Raw genomic sequence first — 17,267 nt, 5'->3', positions numbered from 1 at the left:
AATCTTAAACCACTGCAGTATTTACTTTATTAAAATCATATTTTTAAGTCGCAACATCTGTTTCATCATATCTACACACAGCAAATAAGCTGCTACTGTCTCCCATGATGTTAGATTGATTGTGACTATCGATTTATACACCATTGAGACAATGATGTTTACTTCTTTTAATGGCCATCGAAATGGAGTGTCTGTGTTCCCTGGTGTGTTAGTCCATGGTGGTGGTTGTTTATTTATTTATTTTCTTCCACATTCGGGAGCATGTGATGAAATGGATACAAATAATATTTTGTTTTCAAGTTCGAAATGACAAATATACTGTTTTTTGAATTGTTCATGTGATTTTTCCATTACTGTTCAGCAAGATAGTAGTGAAAAAAAACTTTGAATACATGTTGCATGTTCAAAACATCGCTTATTGTTCATGTTTTTGATTATGAAGTCCCACTGAAACATCAAAAGATGGTACACCTATTCCTCACTTAGCACATCTTCAGATTGCACGGATTAATTAAGTGAGATGTAAATTTTACTGCCCCAGTCTTGAATAGCACATCTGTAAATTTCAGTTAACACAAAATCTCGGCAGGCAAAAAAAAATTTGAGCATGACACCACGAAGTCTGTTTCAACTTCTGTAAACAACAGATGTAACGTGGGATACAATTAGCCAAACAAGGGGGGAAGAGATGCGCGCGTAGGTCTGTCTACGCTCTTGCCTGTTGTAAAATCATCAGCTATGGCAAGTTAAATTGCGGCTATGGAGTGTAAAGGACCAAATTTTTTTACGTTTTGCGCGTATGCCGCCGTGCCGTACCGTTGTCGCCTGGCCACAAACCAGGCCGTGAACTCAGTCTAGCCAATGGCAGGGAAATAATTCACACAAAAGCAACATCTTCCCATTCAGCTGCCGGTAACTGTACGTACTTGATCATTCATAATGCAACGTGCTCAAGTATTTAAGACAAAACTAGAAGTATTATGGCACGCAGATTGTCCTGAAAGCCATGCTTATGTTGGTCGCACTTAGTTTTAAGCAAGTCAACACTACGCACAATCATACGATATAAGGACTCTTACCAAAAGTTTATATAAGTCTGATGCTGTTGATTTTAATAGCGGGAATATATTTGACATTAGATACCAGAACAGAAATGAACAGATGATTTATGTGGAAAAGGTTGTTAAATTAATGTTTAATGAAAAAAAAAAATAATCATTGGCCTGACATGATTGGTGTGAACTAGGTGGTGATACACAAATAAACTCTTTATTTTTTGAAAAATTAAAATGCAACTATATGGACACTAATATCGGTTTCACTGTCAGTAAAGGATGGTTTGGAAAGGTATGCAACGTGAGTTGAAGGTCGCGCCCGGGCGGGCAAATCAGCCAGCCGACTGACGATAAAGTACATAACCACTTATCTCCCGTTATGCGGTGTCGTATTTGTCATACAAAGTGTGATGGGAGGCATATAAAGATAAATAGTGTGACATAGGTATTTAGAGTTGAGTGTTATTCAACGAATTTCTATTACATCAAGTATATTTCCCTACACAATTTTGGAACACATTAAATAAATTAGCATTGCTATTTATGGAAACTAATGCTTCAAAATACACGATTTCGAATAACACGAGCAATTTTAGGAACGAATTAGTCATGCTAAGTGAGGGATAGGTGTATTTATATTGTAGAAATGACTTAACCTTAACAGTAAACATTAGTAAACAACAAACTCATGAGTTATGCAATGTCAAATATTTGTAAGGAAATGTATATTTATTTCAAAATGTTGGTATTTAAGGTAGAATCGAGTACGAATAGTTTATTACTCTTACTCAAAAATTTGAATATTCGTACAGGCCTACTAACTAGTTATTGCTGCGTTACAGGATGTTGATACAGTGCTGTTCCGGCGATCTAGTAAGATGTGAAGCAACTGTGCTACTTAGAGGCTAGGTGTCTTGTTTGAGGTTGGATTGTGATATAGCAAGGTGCTGTTAAGTTATATTAAACAAAGAAACCCACAATTTATTAGGACATACTGTATATTTGATGTGACTGGAAATTGTGTGGAAGTTAACCAAAAATCAATAGCTTATTTTTAAGAACTGGAATTGAACTGAGAAAAATGTAAAACAGAAACATCACTAATCCCAAATTGTCTGGATGGATTGGTTCAACCAAACCCAATATATATACTTTTGAATTTATTTACATCAATTGAGTAAGAGTATGCAAATATTTACGATGCTTCGTTTGCTTAATCTTTTTCAGTTATTGTTCGTTTCATTCAATGTAGTGATTTACATACGTATAAACTATAAAGTCTTTCTTTGAATCAAATTTAAAGCAAGTTTTGTTATGTATTATGAATGTGAAAATAAATGTTAAGTTTCTAAAAAGAAATAATTATACTTTTTTTCCAAAATTTTCTTTGAAACTGTATGAATACTTTTAACTTGATACAGTGGCCCTAACCACATACAGTGTTCATCTGCATGTAAGTGTATAACAGTGTCTGCATGTTCTACTCAAGGAACAGGTTCTACCAATAATATAATGTTTAGTGTACTCTTAAAAGATTTACTAATGTTAACTTTAGAGAAACAGCACTTACTAATATAAGTTGCACTTACTTTCATGTGGTCTTTAATTGCAGAGAAAATTGTCACTAAGCTTTTATAATATCAGTAACATTGCTCAACACCAACAAACCAATTACAAAGCTGAGCAGATTGTTAAAAATTAATATGTTCGAGATTTGCTATTCCCCAAAGCAGTGAAAGACACTATCCCTTCCACTCTCTCATCCAAATGGAGGCCATGGAAGAGGTAGGCGTGCTGCCATAATTGTTGCTGGAAGTAGTAAAAACTTTTTCATTGTTATTATTTTGTCTGGGGAGAAACAACAGTATACAGAAGGCAAATTAACTTCACTTTGGTGCTAAACAGTGCATTGATTTACAGGTTTTATCGCATAATCATAGCACATTTAATACTAAAATCAAGTTTGAAAACTAGTAGTGCAACATTTATGCGAAATTTTTTTTTTTTGTTAGGTAAAGTTATTCATATAAACAAAACCCATTCATGGAAAGTACGTTTATTAAAAAAAGTAGAGTATACAAGAGCACGCCAAACAATTTATATTAATAAATCATGCAACAAAAACTTTTCTTCAACTTTAAATAGAAAAACCAAATCTGTGACCCGAACGCAAGCCACTTGAATCTGTTGTCGTAGTAAACACCACAAAAGAGTGCGGGCTATCAAATGTTAACTCGGCACTAGACAGAGAGCGCGCGTTGCATAAATCGGCGAGATATTGATATTCGACAACGTGTGCGTGCTCTATACGGGAAGCAACATAACCAAACATGAATGATGCCATCTAGCGCTGGCTACATTTTTATAAGCGATACACCGCGGGGATGCAGATGATCAGATGAAGGTTATAACATTTAAAAACGCCTTTAAAAGAAAATTAACACATCAGACAACTACGTATTTCCGTTAATTAAATAAGCAAGTGGTAATGTCCGAATAAATATTAAATTTCTACTTTAAAATTATTGTTTTATACGGAAAATAAACCTACACAAAGCTCTCCGAATCTAATAGCGGGACCAAAAACATCATGAAACGTTTACGTGAGTTTTATTTTACCCAAATTTTGATGCCCTAAAATATGGGTGTGATGATTATGCGTGTGCAAAGATTATGCAGGGATGCCAACCTTGTGGAGTGCCTGTCAGTAGTGAGTAACTTTTGACTTAATAAAGAGTGAAAAGGAGAGGGGGGTGTCCGGGGGCCCTCCCCCAGGAAAATTTTGTTTAGTAAGTGCAAAATGGTGCTATTTGAACCATTTTCCTGGTAGAAATACCAATATTATTTTAAGACACATTTTCTGAAATAGGATACTGGGGGGGTTGATACCGTATTTGAACAAATAATGTCTGCTAAACACATAAAACAATCAAAACACGGCCTTAAATCCGTGTAAGATCTCCGATACTGCTGATTCGGTAGCCCGATAGATTTATTCGAACTTGAAGGCTCGCACATATTTTCTGTGATAGAACTTTTACATTTCGACATTTTCTGTCATTATATCGCAAATAACACGCCAAATGTAGTGTAGCATATACACGGAATCAACACACATAACCGACACACCGGAAAATAACAAAGTAGTACGAAACGGCATAGATATATTGAATCATTACTGGAAACTTGAAAATAAAATGTTACGAAACGTGAGTCTAGGGCATTTTGTTTCACAAGTGTGACATCACACATGCATATATCTATGGAACCACGAACATAACATACCGCATATTACTGCGACGTGATGTAAACAAACCGAAAAACCATAAAATGCATTAAATCTGTAGTTTTAACCTACCATCCGTATTGCCGTATTCAAGTAACGAAAATCGTAGAAACTACGGAAAATCCTTAGTACTTGGCATCTCTGATTATGTGATAAAACAGGGTACATGTTTACAGTACACAGGCATTAAATAAGACCACGTACTTTAGAAACACAATTCCTGCCGCTTCTGTGTATGAGGCACATCAGGTTCTAAAGGGGTGAAAATATATTATTGTAACCTACTAAGGATTACAATAACACTTCCAAAATTATATTTGTAACCTTATGTAGCTAAGCTGCCATAATTTTCTTATTGTCTTAGTTTTTTTATTGTTGCAACACCATCTCTCTTTTAATTTTTCATTAAAATGAATGATTCTGACATAATTTTAAAGCTTATGTTCCCCACTATTGACAAAAAGTAGACAAATAATTTAAAATTAATTTTTTCATTAAATATTGATTAAAAACCTTCTTATAAAAAGCTTATTTTCATAAGGAATGCCATTCCTAATGAAAATATATTCAATCAGCTTGTAGGAGGCACCATCTAATTACAATCTGTTTAACATTGATTACGATACTATGGGAACTACAGTAAATTCCCTTTATAAAGTACTTTAGGGGACCAAAAATATGATACTACTTTATAGAGGAGTACTTTATAAAGGAGTTACCCTAAACCAAAAAATGGTCACTTCCCGCACATGTTTAGAATTTTTTTTTTTCATTTTCTAATTAAAACGTATGTATGTGGTCTTACACGCCTTGTTTTTATCAATGATGTGATTTACTTACTTAAAAAAGTAAAGTAATGCAAAATATTAGTAAAACATAGTTAATATAATTTAAATACATAGGTAACCTTAAATATACATACATAGTAGGCTTACCTCTTTTTGCAGTGGAAGTAATAGCCATTCATACAGTGCATCAGAGATGTTTTTAAATGTTAATTTCATAGGCCCTACAATACAGTATTATTTCCATATCTTCCATATTTCCATATTTTCTCCACTTTGAAAACATTAATTACAAAAATTTGGGCACTGGCATAAGTTACCGACACGTTTTTTAGTACCGGTACTCATAGTGTGACCTACAAATCTTTAGTTGCGTCGGAAAGTTTCACTTGCCATTTTATCTAGTATACATTTAACAAAACTAACAATCTATGTAATAGAAAGTGCGAGTTCTTTCAATGTGTAAGGGGAATTGAATTATAATTTCAGGGTATATTCCGTTTATACGTTATTACCGTATAGGTTACGTTACGTCGCGAACAAAACACTGTTTAGATTAGCTACAAGATGCAGCATAGCCAACCTCGAGACGCTCGGTCACAGACTGCAGTGTAGCCAGTAGGTACGAGTAATAAAACACGTCATCGCTGCCGTAACTATTTGCTTATTCAACAACGATAATATGCATAATATAGTACATTCAACAATATTTAAAATTTGGCCCCGTGTCTTCGTTTGATGTTGATAAATTTGACTTGGCAGTCAGTTAACACGTAAATACGTAAGTTGAGTAATGTTTCGCGCTAAAATGAAATTTAGCCGCGCGCTGTTTCCTGCACTGATGCTATCGTGTTTTTTTTTAGCCATGTTCATCAATAAACACGCTTGTAAAGCAACGTAATATGGCGTATTGCGAAGTAAAACGAGTGAATGCAATTATTCTACGTAGAAATACTACATAGAGAAATATTACATAAACCTACCTCGCCAGCACCTTGTATTGGAGGCGGTTGCTTCACCACCTGGTGTACAGTCTGTACCAGTGTGTCCATCGGCATGGCTCTGATCGCTCCCACCAGGTACACCAGCACCTGCTGGTCCGTGTTGGCAACTGGTATCACCTGGACGCAAGCAGTTCAAATAGTTCACTCCAAACGATTTATTAAAATTGTTCACTAGGGGTGTTAAAAGCTCACTTTTTAGGGTTGAAGTCACATTCGGAATTTTTAAATTTCCAAAGTCCAAAGTCAAAGTCAAGTTATAACTTTAAACTTGTGTATGTAAGGTTAAAAATTTAGATAAATACTTCACAAACATATTTTTTGGTCAATTGTAAGCATTGCGAGTCTTACCTTTTAATTGTGAGAGATTAAATAAATATTACTGCTAATAATCATTTACCATTTTCAAAGTACATGCGACAAACAAGCCTGTTTTTTATTTATAAATCATCACATGCTAGCTACCCTTCATTAGAACGTAAACATCAGATTACTGATGCTTATTGCTATTGTAAAAGGTATTAGAAGTAATGTTTTTTTAAAATATTTTAGCTAAGCATTTAAAAAATAAAACAATGTAATCACATGTACCTTGAAAAAAAAAGTTATTATATTTACGTCAATCGTTGTTATGCCAGTGTTCAATGAAGTTACAAAAATTAAATTCAGTGTATCATTTGAAGAAAATTCTTGGTGTTAACTTCAACTCAAAGCTGGCAAGCTTTGATTAGACAATGACTTTATCAAAGCTTGAATTGTTGTAAAAGAACCATTAAGAAATTTTTAAGTCGTAATTGTTCATCTTACTAGAAAAACGTAACGATTTTTCACTATACGCACAGTGCCTACTGCATCACGGCAACGTATATTTATGGCAAGCCCAATAGAATATCTGACCTACGCTTTCGAATTGAACATACATTATTTAGTTCACATAAATATTTACTGTTGACTATAAAGTTGTCACGTTTTGTGTTCTGGACTTTCCGGCACTCTTCATTCACTTGGAAAAGAACAGACGAGTACGTGACAACAGCGCGGCTTTATTAGCCCACTGGCCGCGTCAAGCACCTCCCAGCAGAGCACTCCACGCATTCTAGCGGGCTCTTCAGAAGCAAAGTTTACCCACACGGTATACAGAATAGTTTGTTTTTTGGGCTCCTGCACAAACCAATTACCTTTCTTGAATGCAGTAAACGTACGAACTAGACATCTGCGAATTGTGATTTTTCAGTTCGAATCGAATTCGAATCGAATTTCAAAAAAATTCACGAGTTTCGAATTTTTTTCGAATCGAATTTGGGAATATTTATTAAAATAAAATAGATCATGAAAAATTTCTAACATACCTTCTTTGAAAAACTTGTCACATAATTCAAAGTTTAAATCAAGTAACTAAAATTAAAGTGAGACTATTTTGAAGAAGCACAACCAGATGCTTAAAAATTAAAAAAAAAAATTAAAAATTAAATGTCTATAAATCACTTCGCAAATCATTTCAAATTGTCATGGAGAAAGGTGAGTTCATCGACATGGTGCGGCAACAACAATTCTCTGCGGCTGGTAACTATGTTGCCTACTGTAGAGAAAAAACTCTTCACATGCCACCTTATTTAGCATGTTTGACTTTCAAGGATAAAAATATTAATAAAAATATCACAGCATAAGGAAGTGGTACAAAAGAAGAAAAAAAATTGGTTGTCTGTAAAGTCGGTTTACGGACGATAGTTTAACGTGACGTCATAATGAAACATTGATGAAATGATTACATACTTTTATGAATAAAATTTAATAATTTTTATTGAATTATCACTACTTTGTATGGATACAAAGAAGAAGTGAAATTAAATCTACAATTTAATTGATGAATTTACTTTTATTTGCACTCATTAATTCAAATATGTTTATTACTTTAACGAAGAGATTATTTTAACTATAACTTTTATACATGTTTGCTATTTAACTTCTTCCAATCTGTGTTATTCTGTTAAGGATAGGACGATGATAGGAAAAGTAGGAAACGAATGGGAGTGTTTCAAGTTTAATGTGCCTCGAAAAAGTCAATTCGATGGTTGTTCTAATCGAGTGGAAGAGAGATAGATGTGGCGCAAGAGAACAATGAGCGTAACAGGGCAATGTGCGTAACGGGACACTTTTTCGTGCGTGCAGCCGGCGTTCATCGATTTATTAGACGTTATCACGTCAAAAAGAAAAACAAATTTACCGTTTTTATCGCGTAAGCATTGCACATTTTATTCTAAAATCAAGTTTATAATTAGGGGTGAGACCGTGGGTTCACTCTTAGCTGAGTTTTGAAATAAACAAACACCGTTGTATCACTGCGCTGCGTCAGCAAGTGATGGCTGAATTCTTCTTGCGCGCCAAGCACTAGTTGCAACACACACACTTCAGTACAGTAGGTGCTAGTAAAATAACGGCGAAGTAATATAACAGGAAGCACCGTAGCACTTTGTTCAGCGTAGGTGGTTCATTTGCGAAGAAAAAACTATGCACTTTACGCCTAAAAGCCGTCTTCACAAAATCATCACAAGTTTTGATCACAGGATACTCAAGTTTCCTTTTCTTCAAAGGCTTTCCCGTTCTGTGCTTTACAAAACCTTGTCCGGCGTTAGCCATAACATACCGTGCGCGCACGAATCCGAAATACAACTGTTGCGCCGGGTATCAACTGTAGACCGTACACACAGAGTCTGCTAACATAATTGTAAGTAAATACTTGCTGACACATTAAACTGTATTGGATATTAATGGTGAAACGCTATAATGCTATATAACAACAATTGTTATAAAAGAGGCAGTGTAAAAATACTTACAAATGGTACGTAACCAAGGGACTATTTCTTGGGCACGAATAATGTGCGCGGCGGACGGCAACCAATGCAAATGTTTGTTTAAAAGAGGCTTTGTTTATTCCAAAATTCCGGTTAGAGCAAAAGGAGAATACTATTATCCAAAAAAAAAAAAAATGTAAAGTAATCCATAAAAACAAGACCTTTTTATGGAAAGTACGTTTATTTAAAAAGTAGACTTTGTGAAAGCAAGCTTAATAATTTAAATTAATGAGTGTTGCAATAAAAACCATTTTATTCAACGTAAAAAAAGAAAAGAAACCTGTAACAAGAACGTGATTTGTAACTATACGCATAACGATCGTGCGGGTTAACTTGGTTATTGACAGAGCGCGCGCGTGCATGCAGTCTGCGAGCTATCGACATCAGTTTTCGACTACGTGCGCGCGCTCTATACAGGAATACAGGAATCAACACAACCATACTGGTGCTGTTTACGTTTTTATAAGCGATATAAAGCGACTCCCAAGACGTTTAACATGAAGTTTTTAACTTTTAAAAAAGTCTTTAAAACACGATTTACATTATCAGATTACTTTGTAATATAATTAATTAAGTTAGTATGCAGTTTTATCAGAACGAACGGCGTAAACTGCGTAAAGCAATAGGCGCGTTGTAAACAACGGGAATTCATTGCATTACATCCAATGAGGTTAAAACGGGACAGAAATAAAATGGTTCAAATAACGTGAAAACGTAAATAACGGTAACGTAAATAAGGGGTTTCGATGTATAATTTTTTGTAAGTGGAAGATGTAATCGTCCATTTACATTTCTTTTAAAATTGGGGGAGGGGGATGTCAAGTCGAATTATTGTAAAATGAATTCGATTCGAATTTACGAATTGAATATCAAAAAATTCGAACTCAAATTCGGTAATTTCGAATATTCGCAGAACCCTAGTACGAACGGGCCCTAACTCTAGCTCTACCAGTTTACATACATGCTTTTTTTTTGCAAATTCGTCACTACACTTTAATATAATCCATTTAAAATTACATAAAATTTACAGTAGCCAAGTAAATAATTTTTAATTTATTATTTATTGCACCACACTAATTTCTATCTATGCTAGGCTCAAGAGAAAGCCCTTAGAAATGAAAAAAACAGTATAATATGTTTGCTAATTATACTTTCATAAAATTTGTAACATGAACACAAATGGCGCAAGAAAAAATTATATTTATAATATGCGTGAGTTTTCTTTTGTTAAACACATTTATATCACAGTTAAGTACGCATCTGCGGCTAGAACAAGGTTTATTCTTAACATGAAAAAATTCACAACCACCTGCGATATGTAAGGAATTTATAAAATGTAATTTTCAGGACCCTAAAATGTCCGAATATCTCAACCGCGCCCTTAATAATTAGGGGTGCAGAAGTACTAGAAATTTGGAGTCAAGTCGAGTTTTAAGTACTCGATTCGAGCCCTATTTTAAAAGCTCAAAAAATTCTATTAGTTTACTGTTTGGTCTAGGGACATAATGAAACATTCATAGAATTATATACCGTATATAACAAACGTATGGGTAGCATAACTTATAAAGATTTTCATTTTGAAAAAATGGTTCAGATTCTTATAAAAATTTATAACTTTGGGTAAAAAAAAACAAAATTAAAATTGCAGTGTCTTGAGTCTGTATGTAAATAACTCTGCTGTGTTGGTTTTTAATAACTATGATACGAGTCAGTATAAAATGTTTAGTTAAAATATCTGACCAGCGCGTGAAAAGCACTATGAATAAATAGCAACATTGTGCTCGTCTGTCCGGCTGCCATACCTGTCGCCCTGCCACAGCTGGCGTCAGTGAGTGACGAGACTTGCTGGGATGGCATTCGACTGGAGGAATAAAAATAAACCACGTATTGGTGGTGAAGGTTCTTCCTTTCCCTTCCACACTTGTAAATGTCCATGAACTGGCACAATCTCCATGTGTCTATTTTGACAGGTTTTTAAGATGCAACTGTGACCCAACATAATTGTTTATTGCATGAGATTCCTCAGGTTTCAAATGCAACATTCCATGACAAAACTACAGCCATTGTGGGTGCATTGAAAGCCGTACTTCAAAGCCTGGTTTTTTACGTTCTTCAGCTCCCACACAAATTTTTAAATTTCTTGCTGACTGTAACATGCAGCTAGTTTTTATAAAAGATACTGACAAGAAAGGGTAGCTTGCTGCCTTTCTTTTTTTTTTTTTATCCGGAAGAGGACTGGTTTAAAAAAATACAATAGCAATAAAATGATAACTGCCTGTGTGAAAAATTGTTGATCCAAATTATGTAATATCATAAATTCAAAGTCTTTAATTGCAGTGCATCAGGATAAAAATATTTAGCCCTTGTGCATCAATATAATTTGAAACAGTTTATTCGATTTTTTTTATTAATAGGCACTACTTGCTTACAAATTTTTTTGTAGTGAAAATTTACATATAACTTACATTGAAATACCGTATTTACTCGCGTAAAGGCCCCCCTTTTTTTCCCAAATTTTGACTCCAAAAAAGGGGAGGGGGCCTATACGCGAATTTGGAGGAAAAAAATAGATTTTTCTTTTCAAGTCGTGCGTCTTTGTTCGAATGAGGATGGGCGGGAGAGGCAGCGACGCGGCAGGATGGAGAGAGAGGCAACGACTCCGCAGGGGAGAGAGGCAGAAGCAGCGCTGTGACAGGAGGGGAGAGAGGCAACGACTCCGCAGGGGAGAGAGGCAGAGGCAGCGCTGTGACAGGAGGGGGGAGAGGCAGAGGCGTGGCTTAACCTCCCTCCTGCCAGCTAGCCAGCCAACCAGACAGAGGAGTGTTAGAATCTTTGACCCACTTCCCTTCCTCCTTCACTTCCCCTCTTTTTCTCTGACAACATTCCACATCAACACAGCGGCAGCGCGCGAGTCCAGCTTTCTTTATCTTTATGTCGTTTGAGATACGACTAACTGCTTACGTCTGGCATGCCTCACGACGGTCCTACTGAGAACGGACAAACTATAATACCAGTCTCTGTATCACTGCCGCTTACAAAATCACCTCCCGCCGCTCACAATACATGGCTTGTTGTTTGATGCATGCCAAGCTGCCCTGCCCTCAGATAAACCCAGAAAAAACACGTTTTTAAATTTTTTTCTCAAAAATGTTTACAAAACGAGGGGGGCTTATACGCGGGCGGGGCCTTTACGCGAGTAAATACGGTATACAATTGTAAAATTCTTTTGTAAATACAAATATTGCAGGTAGGGGCAAGGCTATTATGCAGTTAGCACTATGAGATACTATGTACAGTGTGTAATTTGTGCTACTATTTCTGTTTGTTCAGCTCAAAAGGAAAATGAAATAAATAAATAAATAAATAAATAAAATAACTCATGACTACTCAACTCGAAAATACTTGTGTTTTGCACAAATATACCCGACATTAAAATATGATACTCGTCTACGCCTAAAAATAATGACATTTAGGAACACCCTACTTTTTAGAAAAATGTAAAATATTATTTCTATGTGTACCTTGCTTGAGCTGATGGTACTCTTTCTCTCTTGCCATGCCACTGCTATCGCAGCTACAAAGTTTGTTCCATGATGAAGCGAGATTGGACTCAGGAACTCCAACAGCTGGTGTTTTACCACTCGTGGGCTCCCCAGCACACAGCTTTGCTTCTCCCTGAAAAATACACATCATCATCAATCTCTCAGAGCTGTTTCAAATGTGTATTGTGTGAGCAGTGTGGAATAAAAAATAACAAGTTTAATTACAGATTATTAACAAATTTATTGCTGGCTACAGATTTAGTTACCAAATATTAAAGAAATATTAATATTAAGGTCTACATCTTTGTCTACATACGTGTCCTACACTAAGCAAGATTATCAATTATACTGGAATGCAGGCTATCTGAAATAAAAATTGAGCTCTTAACAAAGTATCAGAGAAGGTTGAAAAAACATAAGTGTGGTGCATGCAGCTCTGTACCCCTCCAGTCTAGTCTCTAGCTGTACATTACCATTCCTCAAAACACTTCTACCCCTGCCACGCAGCCAATAAAAACACACTTCTCAAGGCCAAAGGCTTTTCCAGCTTTAGACAACAGCAAACATCAACCATGTCCTTAGTGCTACCTGAAGGGATGAACAATATTACGATTATGGTTTACTGGAGGAGCCTTGAAACAAAAGTAAAAAGGTAATAGGACATAGTTAAAAGACCAACCAAGGCACAAACATTATGTTTTGGCTGAGCTTGTACACATTAATATTGTTACGAAGATTATAGATGCATGGCAACAATACAGGCCAGTAGCCCCGGCATGCCAGCCCATGTGAGGGGGAGGGAGGAGGGGTTTCCAGGAGAGGCTCCCCTCTCCCAGACAGGTAGCACCTGTCATCCCACTATATGGTAATCCAATTAGAGCGGCACCTATCTGTCCTCCTCAAGGGTTCTACAAGTTCTCAGAGCCCTGTCTGAGTAAAGTGGCATAACTAGGACACCATTGTTCTCTGAGCTTCGAATGTTAAGTCGGGGATTATGATGCGCAATGCTTTGGAGGGCTACGAAACCATTCAAGGACGAGACTTGACACGTATTTCCGATGGAGGCCGAACAGCGGTGAGTAGTGTGGGAGTGACAAGAAGCTGGTGGCGACAACGACTAGAGTGCGAGACTAGTGATCCTCGGAGCGATGAGCAAAGTTAAATGAGGATCCCTTAGTGAGTGCAGAAATCAATTTCTCTCTTCAACCAATCAAGTACAATAATACCTCGACTTAGCTACCCCATCTTATGTGAACCCAGAGTTGCGCAATTTTTAATTCTTCTTGTTGATTCATTCGTCTATTAACTCTTTCAAAAAATTCTGTTTAAAAACTTAATCCGGAAACGAAACTACTTATCAGCCCTCAGCCCACTCTTAAATGCTTTTTGTAAAAAGACCTCACTCAGATACCTTGAGTAGTTTTCAAATAGCATTGGTTTTCTTTTATGTGTGCCCAGGTAAGCGTAAGGTTTGGTGGAGGTATGCAAAATCAAACAGATTTAAACAGAGCCACTTAAACTCACCTGAAACCGAAGCCCACAGTTTATGACACTGATACCTCACGGGTGCAACTTACCACTCACAGCTGGCAGTGACAGCCTGCCAGAGTGCTGCGACACTCGCGATGATACGAGGCAAGTTACTGAGCACCAGTCGGCGAGCTGCAAGATGGGCTTCTGCTTGGCTGGCTTTGTCTTTCACACTGCCTGCATCCTGCAAGCACGTAACATACCTCGCTGTATTTACAAGCATTAAAAAAAATTTTCAAAATGACAAAAACTAGAGATGGGCAGAGACTCAAAAACTCGAGCCGAGTTTATCATACTCAAAATGACGAGAGACTACTATCTTTTTCATAAAACTCAATACATATTTGACATTTGCAACAAGCATAAAATCACATGCCATTATTCTGCAAATACTTTACAGCCAAATTTCGTATTCAAATTATCGCAGTTTTCTAAAAATACAGTTAATTTTACTTGATTACACTGCGGAAAAAGTTTATTCTGCTATATACTCTTCAGAACATTGAAAAAGACACAACTTTGGAATGGCCTGATGTAAGTCATAGATTTTTACCACTGCAGGCAAACTACTAAAAGACAATATTTTGAATGAAAATTATGTTTTTTCTACTACTGCTGCATTCAATAGTATCACTGCACTAACACGAAAGTGTTGCACAATGAATATTTATATTTTGACAATTTAGAAAAATAAAGTCGATGTATTTGTTTTTGTCTACAATAAACATATATTTTAAAGGGTGTTTACCGGATCCAAAACCCTGGCACCCGGTGTGGCAGGAAGAGCAGCTTTAGAGCTGTGTGCAACATTACCGGGTCCCAACATGATTACGTGCTGGAATTTCAGTGGCAAAGAACCACAGACATTACAGAACTGCATACACATTAATTAACATTGGATGTGACTTAAATGTCAGCTGTGGAAAAAAAACAATAAGCTATTTAACTGATATACTGATATATGATCTATCAATGTTGATGCTGCCCCAAGACACGTACACTAGTTGCACAGATCAGTTTGATCTGGGGAGGGGAATGAACCTCATAATGGCCTAGCCTGGGACCAAAGGCACCGAGTGCATGACAAAATTAGTACTAATGTTGTAGATTATCCTGAAAAATGCCTTCTTAAAATCCGACTGGTGGTTTACAAATAAAAACTTCATAGTCAAAATGTTACTCTTAAGAAAAACTTTCGTACATGAAAAATTCCATATATATATATTTTTTTTTTGTTACTTCCTGACATATTTAAAGATCCTCCTCTAAGTAGTTTACCAATAGTTTTAATGACTGGTTAGGTTAGGTACATAGAAACTAGCATTAAATTGTAAAAATAGTTGGCTGAAGTTGGGGTATCTACGTAGAACAGTCCACAGTATTTTTAAGTAGATATTTTTAATGTAATTAACATAGCCTAAACACTCACACATAGCCTAAACAACTGGTAAACTACTTGATGTATAACAACATACTTTTGAAACAATTTGAAAACATTACAGAAATTTTATAAATAGAACATTGTATTACTTTTTTAAGAAAAAAATGCTCTCTCAGAATTACCATCTAGGAAATTGTAGGGATAAAATCATTTAAAACACACAAAAAAAGGTCATTGTTTAAGTTACTATAAATATTTTTTTCATTTAAAGTGGCTATCAATAATCTAGCATATGTCGGACCAGAGCACTGCCGGATTACTGGAAATACCTAATAATGACACATTTAAATGTTAGAAGCTGTGTTTTATTGTGTGTGTGTGTGTATGTGTGTATATGTATGTATGTAATACTATATTATACACTACATCGGTATTCTCGTTATTTGTCATTTTCATTAGCTACACGTTGTGCCGCACGCTGCCGCAAATCTCGCAGACATCGCTCTCGTTCATCATTTTCAGTAGCTACACGTTGTGCCGCACCCTGCCGCAAATCTTGCAGACGTTGCTCTCATTGTTCGTCATTTTCAGCAGCCACATGTTGTGACGCACGCTCTCGTGAAACATCTAAATCATGAGACCTTTCTGCTCGTATAATGTTAGTCAAGTTTTGCAAGCATCTTACTTTAACAGCACGTGTGGGACGAACAGAAACCTGATTATTTTCATGAAGGTTTTCTTGAAATGAGTCTTCACTGTGTGAAGTTTGAGAAACCTGACTAGTTTGATGACGATGTTCTTCAAGGTGTTCTTGAGACGAGTTGCGGCTTCGTGAAGTTAGATTGTTTATAAGCAATTTTTTCAAAGATCGTTTAGGCATTTTTAAGTGAACACATGAGTTAAAAAGACACAAATAATATAGGTAACCTCAAACCAAACACTCATTGGCTTAGTGTTGCTTAACAACACCATCTACTGGAGTAGCTTTAGTGTTGTTGTGTCGTTAAAGCAGTTAGTTGCTCCCAATTAATAAAAAAATGGTATTATTACTTGCCAATAGATGTCAGGAAGAGTCATTTATGTTTAAGTTGATTATCAATAAATGTTGATTATTGAAAACAAGGATAAAACAACATTTTCTAAAAATGAATCCTAGCTAGATCGATTTATCGCCCCCCAAAACACTTGCCTACTAAATTTCAGGAAAATCGTTGGAGCCATTTCCGAGATTCAGATATTACACACACAAACACACAAACTCTCACACAAACTCACACACAAATTCACACACAAACACAGACACAAGAATTGCTCATTTAAAGATATAAGATAAGGTGTCGCAGTCTTATATTGTAGTTCCACATAGCAAGTAAAAAGGAATATGTATAACAGTTCCTGGTATCGCTGTTATACACTCCCAGCCGAGCATATGAAGAAACGGCAGCATGCAAAGGCAGTTGGTGTCCGGGGGATACCAGGGAAAAAACTCCAACGGCAGTTTGCGCTCACCGCGCCAACCGCCCATACTGCCGAGACCTGTTCTCGCAGTGTTGACCATAGATATGTCTAGCTACCCTCGCACTAGGCCTGTGCGAAGCTTCGACTTATCGAATCGAATCGAAGCTTGTTTCGATATTCGATTCGGCTTCGCCAGTAATTTGCTATTCGTTTCATTTGAAGCTTCGAACGTGATGCGAAGCTTCGCGTGCATTGCGAAGCTTTTTTTTTTTTTAAAAAAAAGTCGGTAAATACCGTTGTGCAAGAAAGTGCTACCTCAGTGAGTCCCAATACAGCCTTAGTTTTCCCTTCAAATCATCAGACACGCTACGAATACG

General features: G+C 36.3%; 1 protein-coding gene across 2 annotated transcripts in view; it reads right to left on the bottom strand.

Annotated features, from left to right (window-relative positions):
* LOC134527934 (protein dopey-1 homolog) overlaps positions 1-17,267 on the bottom strand; it is a 195,259-nt gene that overhangs the window by 53,805 nt on the left and 124,187 nt on the right. For both annotated transcript variants that reach the window (XM_063360975.1, XM_063360976.1), the window contains exons 22-24: positions 14,099-14,235; positions 12,501-12,654; positions 6,110-6,247 (exon numbers count right to left, since the gene is read on the bottom strand). In XM_063360975.1, the coding sequence (XP_063217045.1) occupies positions 6,110-6,247; positions 12,501-12,654; positions 14,099-14,235 (429 nt within the window). The remainder of the gene's footprint in view (positions 1-6,109; positions 6,248-12,500; positions 12,655-14,098; positions 14,236-17,267) is intronic.

The sequence above is a fragment of the Bacillus rossius genome, chromosome 1, assembly GCF_032445375.1.
Source record: "Bacillus rossius redtenbacheri isolate Brsri chromosome 1, Brsri_v3, whole genome shotgun sequence".
NCBI classification, from domain to species: Eukaryota; Metazoa; Arthropoda; class Insecta; order Phasmatodea; family Bacillidae; genus Bacillus; species Bacillus rossius.
This window is presented reverse-complemented; position numbering and strand designations above follow the sequence as displayed.